This window comes from Pristiophorus japonicus, chromosome 16 (assembly GCF_044704955.1).
Source record: "Pristiophorus japonicus isolate sPriJap1 chromosome 16, sPriJap1.hap1, whole genome shotgun sequence".
Classification (NCBI taxonomy): Eukaryota; Metazoa; Chordata; class Chondrichthyes; family Pristiophoridae; genus Pristiophorus; species Pristiophorus japonicus.
Window position 1 is genome coordinate 100118866 of NC_091992.1, and position 18975 is coordinate 100137840.

Genomic DNA, 18975 nt, shown 5'->3' on the forward strand with positions numbered 1-18975 from the left:
AAAATATCTACTTCTATAAAATTGGATAAATGCAACCTAAAAACACAATGTACATCTACAGGCTTGACAACTACACAGCACCGTCACAAGAACAAAATGTCGAAAGGCACTTCACGAGTGGGGGTTGGTTTGGTCAGATGATAATTAGATGTCTGTATTTTTAAATTGTTTTTCCATTGATTCAATGACGTACTAGCGGTAACCCCAGAGTAAAACTAGCAGATTCACCAAGACTGACTCCAGGGAAGACCTATTTTTCACTGACACTGCACTATCCCCTAAATATGTAACAGCTTCACAGAGTGGACGACTTTTCGAGTAGTCAGTCACATAATGCTGGTTATCCTCATGGGTGCCATAAACAGAATGTGTAAACAAAGTCTTAACCTTCAATACTGATAAATTAACCCGATAGATAGGATCAAACTCTAAAGGAGGTTATCTTAAACAAATAAGCCTGCATTTCATTGGGTTCGAGTTACTAGCACTTTGCCTGCCAAAAGAAAATATGACACTCCTCCACTATCTACCTCCCTGTGACAATGTGCAATTCATTATCACTTTGCCTACATGGATTAAAGCAAGCTTCAAAGGGAATGGTTTCCATACACTGAGAGCAACCACTTAATGCTCTGCAGAGATTGTTAGCTTCCCCGCAACCCCCTCCTAGAGAGAAACCCTTAGGTGAAGGGCCAAGGCCCATGGTGCAAGACACAGTCATGGGTGGATTAAAAAGCAGAGGAGGACAATGATTCAGCATGACATGATTAAGCAACACCGTGCTTGAGCTTTAGAATCTTGACGACTGTAATATACTGCTAGATCACAGGTTTTTTTTTTAAACTGGGGTCTGCAAGGGCTTTCCTGGAGTCCAGAAGGGGATTCTAGCAGTTCCCCTGGGTCATCAAATCTCTGAACTGTTCTGTTGTCATTTGTGGCATACTAATAAATGTTTTCTTCAATGTTTTCCTTTGGGTTCGCGACAGAGGTTAGGTCAGGAGATCCCCGGGAGTGTTTCAATTATTTGCAGAGGTTCCTAAACACACAAAAGCTTGAAAACCGTTGCACCAGGTAATGTCATGTTGCTTGCTATAATATGTAGGAAGGATTTTTAAACATCGAGTTCGGAGTAAGGAGGAAGTCGGGCGGACTGTTTTCATCCTAAGGGTGCTAGAGTTGAGGAATAATTTACTGAGAAGGGCCAATGAAGCAGATATTATTGAAGAGCAATATAGATGTGCTTCTGGAGAGAAGACAGGATTGGGGGATATAGTGAGAAGACAGGTCGGTGGGTTGATCTGTGACAAAGAGATAGGTGTCGTTGGGACAATTGACCTTCTCCTATTCCCCATTTTTATTAATCTTCTTTAATTTATTTAACAATTATGGCTGACTAGAATTTTAGGCTGTGTAAACTGAAACAGAAAGGCAAAGTAATTAAACTGAAAATGTGAAATTAAGCTCATCAGATCCAAAAGTCTTGTACATACAATCAGACTTTATTAATCCCTCTGGAGGTCTGAAAGAAAAGTGCTATAGACTGGGATTAAGATTCCGGTCACCATTCAGTTCAATAGGAATGTTTGCATCCACTGGGGACCAAACATGCGGTCTTTTTGTTGTTGTGAATTCTCTTCACTTCAAGGGAGTCATCAATACGCCAAGTATAGGAAACAGATTATAAATAGATCTTAGAATGATTCATATCCTCTTGTGTAACTGCTGCACAACAGCAGATTATTGCTGCTGTTTCACCCAGTCAGAAAAATAGGTTTCTCGATCAGGTCGTTTAAGAATGGAGTCTATCATCTTCATACAATTCTTCTCAACCTTTGGCTTATGGTTCAGATTCAGTTCCTAAAAACAATCTTCGGAACTACTGTTTCAGATGAATGGTCTGATGTGCTTCAGTTTTTAATTACTGTTGAGAAATGAGGGCGGGGGGGAAGGGGGGAAATCATGCACAGCAATCATCATTCAACTGTTGAACAAAATTCTATTCATTTCAGATTTAAGTTTATTCACTTTGTGTTGCCAGCCAACGTTTAATCTTTAAAAGATAAGAATATTAGTTTTGGGGGATTGCAGCATTTTTGTAAAGCCGGGCTCTTATTTGAGAATGTGATTTAACAAAACTATATTTGGTCTAACCTTATCTAGTGGGTAAACACATTACCAGATAGAGCGTTTTTGCTTTGATGAACTGAATATTTGGTTTCATTCACAGACTGAGGGTTTTTGTATTTCACATTGAAACAGGAATTTTAAAAAGTTGGCTTATCTGCAATTAAAAATAATTGGTATTTGTCTTCTAATTCTAAACCATATTTTTATATCAAGAGCTATGAGATAAAGAAGAAAATTGCTTAAACTTAAGCCAACAATATGCTGAATGTACTGAGCACTTTTTTAAAATCGGTAAACTATGTACTTTTTACCAAGGGGTGTGTCCTCACTGTCATTTTTGTTTGTTTTCATTTCTCAGTTCATTTATTTTTAAAAAGGTAACTTGAATGGGAACAATTTCTATCAGGACAAGCGAGTTATTTGAGTCTTTAGTGTGCCACCCCACCCTTCAGAAATGCCAGAGGAGAAGATCACTAACACAATGTTTCCTTCCAGGGAGGATATATTCCTCCATGTTTCAATAAGCTGCACCTGGATCATATTATCCCTCATTGTCCTCAGTCATATTAGACAAGCAATTTGACAGCACGGAGATGGTCGCAGAGTAGAGTGTGGTGGAGGAGAGGAAGAGCTAAGTGCCATCCAGGACACACATAGAAACTGGACTATGGATGGTGTCTCCAGGGGACATTGTCATACAAAGGAAACACGAAGCCTCGGATGGTACCTTTATTTACTCTAGGTAATCGTGTAGGAGTGAGAAGCGAAGCCACTTCTCTGTGGCGCTTGACTTGACCAACCAGTCCATCCTCCTCCATGGTTCATCTTAGAGTCATAGAATGGTTACAGCGCAGGAGGCCACCAATTGGCCCGTCAAGCCCAATGCCAGCACTCTGCAAGAGCACTTCAGCTAGTCCCCTTCCCCTGCCCTTTCCCCGTAGCCCTTCAATTTTTTTTCCTTCAGGTACTTCTCCAATTCTCTTTTGAAAGCCACGATTGAATCTGCCTCCACCACCCTTTCAGGCAGTGCATTTCAGATCCTAGCCATTCGCTGTGTAAAAAGTTTTTCCTCATGTCGCCTTTTGTTCTTCTTAAATCTGTGTCCTCTGGTTCTCGACCCTTCCGCCAATGGGAACGGTTTCTCTCTATCTACTCTGTCTAGACCCCTCATGATTTTGAGCACTTCGATCAAATCTCCTCTCAACTTTCTCTGCTCTAAGGAGAACCTCAGTTTCTCCAGTCTGTCCACATAACTGAAGTCCCTCATCCCAGGAACCATTCTTGTATATCTTTTCTGCAAGGTTTATCTTATTGAGACTGCTCTTACCAGGTTTCCATCCTACCTAATGTAGTTAACACAACAGGAACAATGGCTTCACTTCTCGCTCCTGCTTGACACAAGCTGACTCTAATGATTTCCTACAAGACAAATTTCGGATTTTGGCAGGGTCTATGTGGGTGGGAAGGCAAGAAATCGAAATGCGCTAGTTCCCTGGTGAGGTTGATAGAAACGTTATAAATGGGCTGATCTGCTGGGAATAGATGACAGAGGGTGAGGGGGGAAATCAAAGAGGAACACAGTGAAGAAAAAAAAAATAAGTGGAGGCAGATTTTGCTGCAACAGGGCATCTAAAGGCATCCAACTTTCCTGTATTCATTGCACAGAAGGAATCAAATAGCCCCAAGCACGGGGACAGGAATATTTCCCTCTCGATCTCAGAATACAGAATAATGCAATGGCTACTTTTGATATATCCAGTGTCTGTGACTCACTGTGCATTGGCTCGGTTTCTACATCATGGCACAAGTAGCATTTGCTGAGGAAATTGCTCCATTGGCTTGAAGTTTAACCTCATCCAGTCTGATTAAAGGACACCGCAATCAGGTTACAACAAACTCCAATCGATCACATATTGAAACTGAAAACCCTTCACATGCATACAGGGTTTCAGCTGTGTACAAAAACAAACTTAAGAGGAAGGGAAGGGGAGCAGAGAATTTTGAACAAATGGCTACTAAAAACAATTCACAGGAAACTCAACTATGTGAAATTGCTCAGATTTTGCCAGCTTCACAATGGGAAAAACCACGCATGCGCGGAAATTTGAATGAACTGCACAGCCCCTTAAAGGGGCCGCACACCCCCAAAAAATTAAAGGGACCATTGGCTACAACAACAACGGTTGGCATTTATATAGTGTAGCAAGACGCTCCAAGTCGCAACACAGGAGCGTAATCATATGTGATTACCAATATAATACAGGTCTTCATTTTCAACAAATATTTATGCTCCAATAACTGTGTTAAGCATGAGGTAGGCTTAAAAAGTTCTCTCTAAAACAAACGCACTAGTTCCTGTTACAATAAACCACCTTGTTTTACTGGAGGGTTTAATTACCCAGGCTTTACTGAAGGGATACTTGGAGTGTGTGTCGGTCAACCAAAACAAACACGGCACATCTATAAATACATTGTTGCCTTGCTTCGCCCTCCCTCTTAAAAACTCCTCCCAAAAAGAATGTTGATCGACAAGTTTCCATTTTGTCTCTGATTTGGCTATAAGATTAACAGGAATAACTATGTGTAAAGTATGTTATTGCCTGCGTAAATTGAAATTAACTGGTCCAGGGTTCACTGAGCCACATTTCCAAATTTATGTTAAAACACAGCTGCAATTTTCTGACTAAGAGCACAAAGTGGATATTGTGAGCAGTACGTCGTGATTTCCTCGGGCGGGGCGGGAAAGGTGGAGGGAAAAATGTCCTCTATTTACTGTATTTCTGACTGCTATAAATAACAAAGGAAATCTTCTCCATATGCTCAATATACATGAAATATTGTTCTGCTCATCATTTTATTTTGTTGGCAGGGGGGGGGGGGTTTCTTTTCTACGTGCATTAACAATTAAGCTGTTATTCACTGAAGCATGGTTCCAGGTACCTCTTTTTAAAGGAACCCAATCTGATGAAGCAGTGTCCCTCAGCAAGCAGCTGATAATCTGAAGTGGCACTAAAAGAGAAGGAATGTTCAAAGTATTCTATTGCCCATTCTATTGAGTAAATTCACGGTCACAGTCTGGAAACATCCCGAAATAGCCACACCATTAACATGAATGGAGGCCACAGCTGAGCAGCTCCATAGCAAACAGCAAGGGCTGTGACTTCAAACCAAGCCATGAATTGCTCCCGAGATATAAGATCCTGGGAAACCTGCTGAACTGGCTGGAGATGCCTCCACTCCAAGGATTCCCAGGGTCCTGTGGCTCCAAACCCAGATTTTAGGCTCATCTGAAATTGTATAATTTCTTTATTGTGAAGCCATTTCAGAATGTAAGAGACATCAAACTCCAATCAGTGACATTGGAGTGGCTTATTGGGGGGGGTGGGGGGAAGGGCAGGGCAGAAAGAGACACCATGCCCATTTCCAAATTCCTATTGACAAGCTATACGTTATGATTTGTGGAAGTACACAATAAAAATCTACAAATTATTCTTTTGCCATCTCCGTCGAGCTGAAGATTAAATTAGTGCTGAATTTAACCTGTTGCTCATCATAGTTACCTGTACTGTGCTTGAAAAAGTTCTTGAACAAAACTCTGAATGCCAGCCTGCTGTGCACTTTGGTGACTTCCTGCAGCATTTTCACCACCGCCAACGGAAGGCTGAAAGAAAGAAAAACATTGTTAATGATAAGTGTAACAAATATATTTACATTCATGAATTGGAGTCCTTAGGAAAATATCAAGTAATGATCTTTGCCTTACACGGACCTTTCTGGTATGGCTCTATTTAAAACAGTAGATGGAAGCACCTCTAACTGTGATCCCACATATTTTCATGGAATGCATTCCCTGGAATCAATTTGTTAATATGCCGTTGTGCTTGAACAGACATCAAATATTTTCTTGCAAATCCAATAGCCTCATCGATTCTGGTTTCCTGGCGGTTTTGGACTCACTGGAGATGTCCCATCATCCATGGCCTAATCATGTGTCCGATCATGGTCCTCTGTATCAATGGAGGGGGCGGGGTCGAAATACCAGGAGTGGAGGCCCAAGGAACGAGAGAAAAAATGGAGAGAGGTCAAAATAGAAAGAAAGTTGTCAGAGAAAGTGGTAAAGCAACTGCATTAAGGCCAATGCTCACTGGTTTCTAGTAAGGCAGATCTCCCAGATTGATCTTAATTGCATATTCATGATGAACTACACACACTGATCTGAAGGCTCCTATAAGTGCAACAGAAAATACATGTAACATAAAAGGAATGTGGCCACTAAAAGGTAAATAGCCCTTTCAAAGGTTATGTGGGACTCAAAAAAATGGCTATCAGATCTCAGCACTTGGAAAAATAAATCTTAAGGCAGGAAATGGAGTTTGCCTTGGAGACGGAATGATTCAGCACCCAAATACTCTGCCATACTGCTGACGAAGAGCAAGTGCTGCTGAATGAGGTGGGCACGAGGAGGCATCCCAGGCATCTAACCCCCATGCAAAGCTCCCCAGGGGACAGCAGTGCAGCATATCTAGCAAGAAAAAGGTTGAAGGGAAAGATGTCACTAGCCCAATGGTACAAGTTGGATGCAACTGTCCTTGGAGCTGATGGCACAAATCTGCAACTGGTTCTCTGTTATCAGCCTATGGAGGCAGCTGACCTCAGTCATTGCCAGGTAGTTATAGCGGGGTTGACAGCATAATGGCTGATTGAGGCAGTCTCGTGGGCATGTTTTTCACCTTGCACCACTTCAACCCTGAAACCCTGCAGGTGGGATACTTCAAACCCAACTTCAGTTGTAATTTGAGCCTGACTTGCCGACCACCAGAAACACTTCATTTAGATTAGATGCGTTGGATCTCAGTTTCTGTGAAAGTTTATATGGTAAAACTCCTTTTTCCTTCAACTTTTATTTCTTCCTGATCTGCAATCTTGCAAGTATTTCAAATGTAATCAATTTTCCAGTGAATGAGGAGATAATATTCAGCTACTTTTTGTTCGACATAAACATACTGCTATTAAGGAAGAAAAAAAAAATTCTCCCAAAAAAATGGCAATATTGCCAGAAGCCTCTAAGAATAAACTTGCATTTATTTAACACAGCCTCAAGATGTCCCGAAGCAGTTTACGTTTAATGAAGCACTTTTTTGAAGTGCAGTTACTGTTATGAAAATAAAAAACACTAAAAATGTATCGTAAAACAAAACAATTAAAGGCTAAATGGCCGAAGGCCCTTAAAGGGTCGCTTACGCCCACTTTAAAATGGGTGAAGTGAGCAGTGAGCTGAATTCTGGCCTATCGAGACAGAAAATCTTACTCGGTTTCTTTTCAGTGCATGATACAAGTGATAAATGAAGCTCTGGCTCATTTTTGAGAAGATTATTTTAGGCCAGAAGTAAACATAACATAAGAAATAGGAGCAGGAGTAGGCCATTTGACCTCTCGAGCCTGCTCCACCATTTAATATCATAGCTGATCTGATCATAGACTCAGCTCCACTTCCCTGCCCGATCCCCATAACCCTTTATTCCCTTATCGCTCAATAATCTGTCTATCTCCGCCTTAAATATATTCAATGACCCAGCCTCCACAGCTCTCTGAGGCAGAGAATTCCACAGATTTACACCCTCAGGCCCCTCTGTACTGAAGCACTTTGCAATTTTTCTCCATTTAAATTATAATTTGCTTTTCTATTTTTTTCTGCCAAAATGGATAACCTCTCATTTTCAGATATTATACTCCATCTGCCAAATTTTTGCCCACTCACTTAGCCTGTCTATATCCCTTTACAGATGTTGTGTATCCTCCTCTCAATTTGCTTTCCCACCCATCTTTGTATCATCAGCAAACTTGGCTACACTGCACTCGGTCCCTTCATCCAAGTCATTAATATTGATTGTAAATAGTTGAGGCCCCAGCACCGATCCCTGCGGTACCACAATAGTTACTGTTTGCCAACCGGAAAATGACCCGTAAACGCCCACCAGAAAACCATACTTGGTGCAGTTGCAGCAATACGGCTCTTGGCACCTCTTTTTATTCTCCATCACTTGCATTATGGACCCTTAACCCCTAAACAGATTCTCTTATAATAACCCACTAGATGTTTTTCTAAGTTCTTTGATGAAGTAATGCAGAGAGTTGATGAGAGTAGTGCGTTTGATGGGACAGTGGATTCAAACTTAGCTAAGGGACAGAAAGGAGAGAGTAGGGGTGAACAGTTGTTTTTCAGACTGGAGAGAGGTATACACTGGTGCTCACCAGCGGTCAGTAGTCGGACCACTGCTCTTTTGATGCATGTTATTGACCTGGACTTGGGTATACATGGCATTATTTCAAAATTTGCAGAGGACATGAAACTCTGAAGTGTAACAAACAATGAGGATGATAGTAACAAAGTTCTAACAGAGTTCAGGAGAACAGATGGACTGGTGAAATGGGCAGACACATGAAATTTAATGCAGAGAAGTGTGAAGTGATACATTTTGGTCGGAAGAATGAGAAGAGGCATTAGAAACTAAATGGTACAAATTTAAAGGAGGTGTGGGAACAGAGACACCTGGGTGTGTATGTACATAAATCTTTGAAGGTGGCAGAATGCTGTTTAAAAAAAAAGCATATGTGATCCTTGGCTTTATTAATAGAGGGAGAGAGTAGAAAAGCCAAGAAATTATGCTGAACCTTTATAAAACACTGGGTAGGCCTCAGTTGAAGTATTGTGTTCAATTCTGGGCATGACACTTTAGGAAGTATGTCATGACCTTGGAGAGGGAGAAGAGATTTACTGGAAAAGGTACCAGAGATGTGTAACTTCAGTTATGTGGAGAGACTGGAGATGCTGGGGTTCTTCTCCTTAGAGCAGAGAAGGTTAAGAGCAGATTTGGTAGAGGTATTCAAAAATCACGAACTGTTTTGATATGAGTAAATAAGGAGAAACTGATTCCAGTGGCAGAAGATGATAATAGGAGCAGGAATAGGCCATTCGGCCCCTCGAAGGTTCAGTAACTAGAGGACACAGATTTAAGGTGATTGGCAGAAGACCATGAGGCGACACGAGGAATCTTTCCTTTTACACAGCGAGTTGTTGCAATCTGGAAAGCACTGCCTGGAAGTGTGGTGGAAACAGATTTGACAGCAACATTCGAGAGAGAATTTGCTAAATATTTGAAGGGAAAAACATTGATAGGGCTATGGGGAAAGAGCAGGGAAGTGATTGGATAGCTCTTCCAAAGAGTGGGTCTGGGCCAAATGGCCTCTTTCTGTGCTCTAGCTATGATTCTATGTCACTGCTGAATTTCCATTAGCTCATTAAAACTGTATTTGTGAGTTGCCCAATTAGTATTAAAGGGTGAAATCATTAGGTTGCACTCACATAGGTTAAGAAAAAGGAAATTGCAGCACTTTTCTGGAGATGCATTTGAATTTTTAAATTTGTAGTAATAATGATGCTGTCATGAATTAGTTTATTCAGAATGACTAATGCCTGACAGGAAACTATATCCAGAAGATAATACAAAAGCAAAATACTGCAGATGCTGCTTGACCTGCTGAGATTTCCAAAATTTTCTGTTTTTATTTCAGAAGACAATGGGCCCAAGTTTCCACACGATAAAATACGGGCGCCCCTCCAAGCTGGGCGCCAGAAAAAAAACTTGCGATTCTGGAGTGCCCTGCAGCTCCTTGTCTGCCTGGCGTGGCGCCCAGGGGGGCAGAGCCTACACTCGCACTGATTTTGTAAGTGGGAGGGGGCGGGTACTATTTAAATTAGTTTTTTTCCTGCCGGCAACGCTGCGAGTGCGCGTTGGAGCGTTCACGCATGCGCAGTGTGAAGGAAACATTGGCACTTAGCCATTTTTGTAGTTCTTTGTAGCTGTTTAATTTTTGAACATTTTTTAATAAAAGCACATTGCCATCAGCACTGAGAAGGCTGCAGGAAGCCTCAGAAAGTTGAGGCAGCCGTTTCCCGACGACCTCCCCCTTTTGCCGTCGGGAAATAGCTCCTCAACTTCTGAGGCTTCCTGCAGCCTTCTGTCTCCTTCACTCCCTCCCTCCCGCCGTCTGGAACGGCTTCCTCCCCCCCCCCCCTCCACGTTCGGTCGGCGGTCGGTTCCCTCCCTCCCTCCCGCCGTCATGAACGGTTCCTCCCCTCTCCCTCCCCCCTCCCCCCCACCGCGTTCGGGAACGGCTGCCTCGTTTTGTGAGGCTTGCTGCAGCATTCTCCCTGGCTGAAGCACTTTCACACAGGTAGGAAGATGGTTTATTTAATCTTTTCTTTGCTTATAAATTTTTATTCAGGTTGGATTTATTTGTATAATATTTGTATAAGTATAAATATAAATAAGGATTTATTGTAGAATTTAATGACTTCCCTTCCGCCCCCCCCCCCCCTCCTCCTCCTCGTTCTGGACGCCTAATTTGTAACCTGCGCCTGATTTTTTAATGTGTAGAACAGGTTTTTTCAGTTCGACAAAAATCTTCACTTGCTCCATTCTAAGTTAGTTTGGAGTACGTTTTCACTGTGGAAACTTTCAAATCAGGCGTCAGTGGCCGGACACGCCCCCTTTTGAAGAAAAAATTCTGTTCCAAAGTGGAACTGTTCTACCTGACTAGAACTGCAGAAAAAAAAATGTGGAGAATTGCAATTTCTAAGATAGTCCGTTCTCCACCAGTTGCTCCTAAAAATCAGGCGCAAATCATGTGGAAACTTGGGCCCAATGTGTTATTCATGTTGATCCTTATGGATGACTAGTGAACAATAATAGCACAAATGAGATACAATACTATATAACGCAGACTAGAGTAACTTGGACATATTGTAAATTGTCAAAATTGTTAAGGATCAATTTGTTAAAGCACAGATATGTTTTAAAAATTCAAAAACAATGCGTTGCTAGTTGTGTCTCAGATAATATTCAGTCCTGGTCCGTTAGAGTTCGTTGACCATATTGTAATTTTGAAGAATTGTTTCAAATACACATCACTCATCTTGATCAAGCTATCTGGAGTGTGCAGCACAATGGTGACAAGAATGGCAGCCCTACACGGTTTTGTCTAAAATGGAGAAGTTATTAGCTGCTTTTATTTCACACTAATGCCGTCAGTTTTCAACTTGCTGGTCTCATTCACAGAGGTCATCAGTCAGTGAGACATCCTTTTTATTGGCTCTTCCTGGCCACTGGACTGAACAAATCCACCAAGCTTATTTTGTGTTGTCGCCGGTAACACGGAATCTGGAGCCAGCAGCACCAGCACAATAGAGATGCAGTTAATTGGGTTTTTCAGACACCCCGGGAGAAGCTGAAGCAAGAATGTGTGTCCAACAGGCTTTTGGAATTGGTAGAATGATGATCCAGTACATCTCTTTCAGAACAATCCCAGCTAAAACCTAAACAGCCTTGCTAAAACGCACTTTTGCATTATGCAGAACCACCAACTCTTAAAGCTCGGATCTCGCACTGCCAAAGGCATTGATAAATATAAACATAAGCCTCCACAATACCACGGTAGTGGAGCACGAAGCAGGCTCAACCCATCTTGTCTTGTGACATACAATTACACTGACACAGCACACGTGCTGCACTTGGCTGAATCCACATTTGTTCACAGATCTCTCATTCCTCTCCTGTTCGGTTGTGGGAGAGCAACGCCTAACTACCAATGTAAAAAGGACCTTTTTTGAGCATTAAATAAAGGAGCAAACCTCACAACTGCTTTACGTCAAACACCCAATTTGCTACATCAACAATAAGTTGCAATTAAAAAGTGCCTTTAATGTAGTTAATCATCCTAAGGCTCTTCACAGGAATGTTACCAAACAAAATTTGACACCGAGCCACATAAAGGAGATAATAGGACAGGTAACAAGAAAGCTTAGCCAAAGAGGTAAGTTTTGATGAGCGCCTTAAAGGAGGAAGGAGAAAGCGAGAGAGGGGCAGAGGGGTTTAGGGAATGAATTTCAGAGCTTAAGGCCTTGGCAGCTGAAGGCATGGTCGCCAATGATGGAGCAATTAAAATTGAGGATACGCGAGAGGCGAGATTTGGAGGAGCACCGATTTCTCAGAGTACATAAGAAATAGGATCAGGAGTAGGTCATTTGGCCCCTCGAGCCTACTCCGCCATTCAATAAGATCATGGCTGATCTGATCTTGGCCTCAACTCCACCTCCCTGCCCATTCCCCATAACCCTGGACTCCCATCATTCAAAGTTGTAGGGCTGTAGGAAGTTACAGAGATGGGGAGGGGCAAGGCACTGGAGGGATTTGAAAACAAACATGAGAATTTTAAAATTTTAAATCATCAGGCCAAAGAAAGTGAGTTTCCCGGAGTTGCACTATGTAGAGGTTGGTTTCCCAGTTAGTATTGACAAAACCACGAGAGCTCATGAAAGTAGTTATTGTCTGGCAAGCAAAATATTCATGCCTTTAAGGAAACAATTCTAATGTCATCAGCACCCCAGTGGTCTATTGTGACTTACAGTGAATGGAATGGACTGTATGATAAATGTCACTAGCTGACTACTTGGATACTTGGTTATTGTTATGGAAAACATTGCATTTTCCAGCTCTTCACATTTTAAAGGTTATCTTTTCTACAACTATTTCCGTGGCAGCTTCCGATAATGAAACCCAGCATTCACAAAGCTAAATTTAGATCATCAAGTCCCAGCTAAAAGAAATGTCTCCATTTCTCCCTCATTGTAAAATAAGTTGCATTGAATCTCGAGAGTACCAAAGCCAAAGATTTATTTTACATTTATATTCAAATACAATGGTACTACTAATTTACTGAAAATTATTTGGCAGAAATTACTAAGCAAGCATTTGCTTTTTGACTGCCCCTCAAACATGAGTATTTGCGAGATTGTCCCAATCCTAGCAATGCAGATATGGAAATCTCCACAGAGCCAATCTTCTGCAAAAATTGAAATTTATTTGGTCTTCAACAGAGTTTTGGTGAATACTCATCAAAACAAAGCATCATAGAGCTAGAAATTGATAACCCTCCTGCCAGGTATCGCCAGGTACTTCCGCGGTATTTCCTTGTTTTGGGCGGTCTTCCATTCATTGGGAGTTTCATCAGGGCCTTACGCCAGTGATTTCGAGATACCGCTGGGGAGCGGACCGCCGGTGTGCAACGCTAGGAAAACCGCTCCCGCTCGAGTTTGGTGGGAGCGGTGCTCTGTACCTCTAAAAACAAACGCCTAGTGGGACCAGCCTTTCGATGAACGGTAGGTATGAAACGCTGCAAAAAAAGATAAGTGAACTTTTAAAAAAATGATTTTGCAGTGATTCAGTGGGAAAGGGTCCTCTGAATGTTTTCCGATGTTTTATTTATTTTTTTGTAAAAATATTTTTTGTGTTTTCCCCTCTCCCTCATGATCATAGGCAGTCCCTCGAAATCGAGGAAGGCTTGCTTACACTAAAAGTGAGTTCTCAGGTGATTGTACAGTCCAATACGGGAATTACAGTCTCTGTCCAGGACAGACAGTGGTTGAAGGAAAGTGGTTGAAGGGGAGTCTGGTTTTCCTCATGCTCCTTCCGCTGCCAGCGCTTGCTTTCTGCATGCTCTCGGCGACGAGACCCGAGGTGCTCAGCGCCCTCCGGATGCTCTTCCTCCACTTAGGACAGTCTTGGGCCAGGGATTCCCAGGTGCCAGTGGGGATGTTGCATTTTATCAAGGAGGCTTTGAGGGTGTCCTTGAAACATTTCCTCTGCCCACCTAGGGCTCATTTGCCGTGTGGGAGTTCCGAGGTGTAGATGCAGGAGTTCCGTGTCGGAATGCTAGGCTAACTCTAGCCTCAGACTTAATTTGACCAAGACCACCGAGGATTCACATGCAACGGCCATTTTTCCCGGCGGGCGTTTTTCCCCCATATTTTTTGATCAATTTTCCGCTGGCGTTAATTGCAGAATCTTAGCAGTATTTTGGGCAGTAAACAGGTGGTGGCTGCCTTTTCTAGCCCATAAGAACATAAGAATTAGGGCCAGGAGTAGGCTATATGATCTCTCGAGCCTGCTCCGCCATTAAATATCATGGCTGATCTTCGACCTCAACTCCACTTTCCCGCCCAATCCCCGTGTCTCTAGAGTCCAGAAATCTCAGCCTTGAATAGACTCAATGACTCAGCACCCACAGCCCTTTGGGGTAGAGAATTCCAAAGATTCGCAGACCTCTGAAGACATTCCTCCCACTCTCAGTGCCCAAGTTTCGAGCCGCGCCTAGAACGGCGCAATCCCGACCTGGACGCCCGTTTTTCGCGCCACAAAGTGCGCCTAAAAAAAACCCTCCAGATTCTCCACCTCCCTGCAGGTCCTCTGGCCCTCGGCGCAGCGCAGCAGGAGCTGTAGGGGGCGGAGCCAGGTCCCTGCGCCGAAAACAGTGCTGGGACCTCTGCACATGCGCGCTACAGTGGGCACGCAAGTGCAGTAGCTTCAGGCGCCCGAAACTGTGGGAGGGGCCCGAAGCACGCAGCCCCTATAGCCCTGGCCGAATGGCCTCACTGGGGCTGTGTGAATAAGGCTCCTCCCACAGCCAGCTCCTGCTTCATGCCAACCCGACTCGACTCCCGCTTGCCGCCCCCGGACCAGACACCGACTCCCGCTCTCTCCTTCCCCCCCCACCCCCCCCCCAGGACTGGATCCGATCTGACCTCCCTCTCCCCGACCTCCTCCCTCCCTCCACCCCCCTCGACCCAACGCCACCTACCTGTAAATCTGGTGCTGGGGACGGGCCCTGCCCGAAGTCACGGGCCCGGCCCGTTCAGCGCCCCCCCCCCCCCAATCTCCTTCTCTCCTCCCCCCCACCCCAATCTCCTTCTCTCCTCCCCCCCACCCCAATCTCCTTCTCTCCTCCCCCCCACCCCAATCTCCTTCTCTCCTCCCCCCCACTCCAATCTCCTTCTCTCCTCCCCCCCACCCCAATCTCCTTCTCTCCTCCCCCCCCACCCCAATCTCCTTCTCTCCTCCTCCCCCCCCACCCCAATCTCCTTCTCTCCTCCTCCCCCCCCCAAATCTCCTTCTCTCCTCCCCCCACCCAAATCTCCTTCTCTCCTCCCCCCACCCAAATCTCCTTCTCCCTCTCCCTCCCCCCAAATCTCCTTCTCCCTCTCCCTCCCCCCCCCCAATCTCCTTCTCCCTCCCCAATCTTCTTCTCCCTCCCCCTCCCCCCCCCAATCTCCTTCTCCCTCCCCCCCCCAAATCTCCTTTTCCCTCCCCCCCCCACAAATCTCCTTTTCCCTCCCCCCCCAATCTCCTTCTCCCTTCTCCCCCCCCCCAATCTCCTTCTCCCTCCCCCCCCCCAATCTCCTTCTCCCCCCCCCCAAAATCTCCTCCTTCTCCCCCTCCCCACAATCTCCTTTATCCCCCTTCTCTCCCCCTTTCCTCTCGCTGTCAGAAACATAGACACTGACAGACAGAGAATGATAGACACACACAGACAGACAGAAATAGAGACACTGACAGAGACACACTGGGGGGTGGGGGGGGGGGGGCATCCAAGCACGCTGTTGGAGGGCTCCCGGTGCTGCAGTTGGTAAGTAGAAAATGTTTTATTTATTGATTTTTAAAAAATTATTTCTTATCATTTTTTTTTGATTGATTTATTGGTTGATTTATTGATGTATTTATCATTTATTATTGATGATGGCTCTTTATTTGTAAAACTGAAGTGTTTAATGTTTGTAAACTTCCCTTTAAACCTCCCCCCCCCCCCACCATTCCCTACGCCTGATTTTCTAAAGTGTAGACAAGGTTTTTTCGAGCGTACAAAAATCTTCACTTACTCCATTCTAAGTTAGTTTGGAGTAAGTTTTCACTGACGAAACTTTGAAAACAGGTGTAAGTGGCCGGACACGCCCCCTTTTGAAAAAAAAAATTCTGTTCCAAAGTGAAACTGTTCTAACTGACTAGAACTGGAGCAAACTAAATGACGAGAATTCCGATTTCTAAGATACTCCATTCTGCACCAGTTGCTCCTAAAAATCAGGAGCAAATCATGTGGAAACTTGGGGCCAGTCTTAAATGGTTGACCCCTTATCCCGAGACTATGCCGCCTAATTCCAGACTCTCCAGTCAGGGGAAATAACCTCTTGCCATCTACCCCATCAATCTCCCTCAGTATCTTGTATGTTTCAATTAGATCACCTCATTCTTCTAAACTCCAGAGAGTATAGACACAATCTACTCAATCACTCCTCATAGGACAACCCTCACATTCCAAGGATCAAACCAGTGATCCTTTGTTGCACTGCCTCAAAGGCAAGTATATCCTTCCTCAGATTAGGAGACCAAAACTATGCACAGTACTCCAGATGTGATCTCACCAAAGCCCTGTACAATTGTAAGAAGACTTTCTTATTCTTGTACTCCAACCCCCTTGTAATAAAGGCCAACATGCCATTTGCCTTCTAATTGCTTGCTGTACCTGCATGCTAACTTTGTGTTTCCTAAATCTCTCTGAACACCATTTAAATAATATTCTGTATTTCTATTCTTCATACCAAAGTGAATACCCTCACATTTCCAATATTGTACTCCATCAGCCACTTACTTAACCTGTCTATATTCCTTTGCAGACTCTTTGTGTATCAGCTTACTTTCCCACCTAGCTTTTTATCGTCAGCAAACTTGGATAAATTACACTCAGTCCCTTCATCTAAGTCATTAATATAGATTGTAAATAGCTGATGCCCAAGCACTGATCCTTGTGGCACTAGGTACAGCCTACCAACCAACCAGAAAATGACCTATTTATCCCTACTCTGTTTTCTGTCCATTAACTAATCCTCTATCTATGCCAATAGATGGCCCCCAACCCCATAAGCCCTTATCTTGCACAGCAACCTTTTATGTGGCACCTTATCAAATGCCTTTTGGAAATCCAAATATATTACATCCACTGGATCCCCTTTATCCACACTGTTGGTTACATCCTCAAAAAACTCTAATTAATTTGTTATGTGATTTTCCTTTCATAAAACCATGCTGACTCTGCCGAATCATAGGATGATTTTTTAAGTGCCCTGAAACCAATTCCTTAATAATAGATTCCAGAATTTTCCCGACAACTGATATCAGGCTAACTGGCCTTTAGTTCCTAGTTTTCTATTTCCCTCCTTTCTTGAATAGCGGGGTTAGGTTTGTTACCTTCCAATCCGCTGGGACCGTTCTAGAATCCAGGGAATTTTGAAAGATCACAATCAATGCATCCACTATCTCTGCAACCACCATCTTCATTCTCTTTCCTGCATCTCATATATAAACACCAAATTGATAATATACAAAGAAATATGAGAGCAGTATCCTTTTCCACCTACCTCCCCCAGTTTCATTCGAGACTGCCACAAATTATTGCCTTCACTTCCCACAAGTAAATTGGCTGGTCAGAGAATTTAAAAAAAAAAATGTACTTAAAAAATATATTGAAATCAAAAACAAATTTTGAAACATAGCTACAGTTTCAGTATATTCTGATCAAGATGTCAACAGCTTCAATTATTCTGGAACTCCATCATTCAGAAAATTCCTGACCTCCTCCCATCCCAAGTTGACATAAAGCAACACCAGGATGTTGGCATGTTTTCTGCACCCGACAGTTTCCCTTGGCCTGTATAAACAGAACTATAAATACATTCCGAAAAATTTAGAGGCAAGGAAATGGTTTCCGTACCCTTCCTACTGTGTTCTCAATCATGTGCATACAGGAAGAGAGTATACCAAAATATTTATAACATGTCACTTACCCTCATTGATCCCTGTCTCAATCTCCACCATTTCATTCACTCTTTTCTGTCTCTCACTTGCTCCACATTTTCTGAAATCTGATGCATTGAGTTCAAGTTCCAGTTCCAGTAAGATGGAGTAGCTACATTGTTGGACTGCCAACCTCGGGGCTAGAAGGTCTTGGATTTGAATCTAAGTATAGTTCACTTAACCTTTCATCTTCTTGAGGGTTCTAAATAAGCACCATATCTTGGGGAGATAAGAGATAACTGGGGACTGAGCAGTGCTCGACACTTAAAATTTGGGTCATTGTCAAGTCATGGCAACTTGACAATGTAATGGAATTGAGAATCACACTCAACAGCAAAAACATGGACAATTGGTATTTTTCAATCTGCATCTGGACATTAGTATTTGCTGGGAAAAATTAGCATGGGATTTAAAATTCCCATGCTGCCCCAACATCAAACCATAAAGCATTTTACCAAGCGATTCTGCATGACCTATTCCTCTCCGCACGCACAGCTACCTAACCTAACCTTAAAGTAAAACCTGAGCTTAACCTTGGCCTCAAGCCTAACCCCCTCCAGTCCCAGCACTTGGAACATCAATAAAGAAAATGCTTAAACTAGATACCCCACAATGCACACAGCAGCAAGGCCATTGCGAGCAAAGATCATTATTTGGAAGAAGGGTAAAGAAACAAGGTAGTAACCTTTGGAACCAAACTGATTAGAATTGTCTCTCCTACAACCGGAAAAATAGGTGGAGAAGTCTCCACGAAAGGCATCCCAGCAATTATCAGTAGGAAATTTACAGGGGAGGGGAGGCTGTGATTCGCTCGAACACTTATGACATCTCAGCCTCAGACTGTGCCGTACTGCGTGAGGTTTAGACTCCTGAGGGGACCATCTGCAGCAAAGCTTCCAGTGACCATGGTTGTCACATTTGCCTACATAATAGTGAATGCAATGCTAGTAATTAGGTTGTGTAGTGCTTCAGGACATCCTCACTATATAAATGCAAGTTATTTGTTTCAATCTTTCAAGTTTAACTTTCGTTCTCAGAATGTTTCATAGTACAATCACAGTTCGAGCTCCACTGACTTGTTGACCACTGAACACCATTTACCAACAAA

At 43.3% G+C, this 18975-nt stretch overlaps 1 protein-coding gene across 2 annotated transcripts in view; it reads right to left on the reverse strand.

Annotated features, from left to right (window-relative positions):
* usp43a (ubiquitin specific peptidase 43a) overlaps positions 1 to 18975 on the reverse strand; it is a 429860-nt gene that overhangs the window by 316664 nt on the left and 94221 nt on the right. For both annotated transcript variants that reach the window (XM_070857604.1, XM_070857603.1), the window contains exon 3: positions 5688 to 5788. In XM_070857604.1, coding sequence (XP_070713705.1) covers positions 5688 to 5788 — 101 coding nt within the window. The remainder of the gene's footprint in view (positions 1 to 5687; positions 5789 to 18975) is intronic.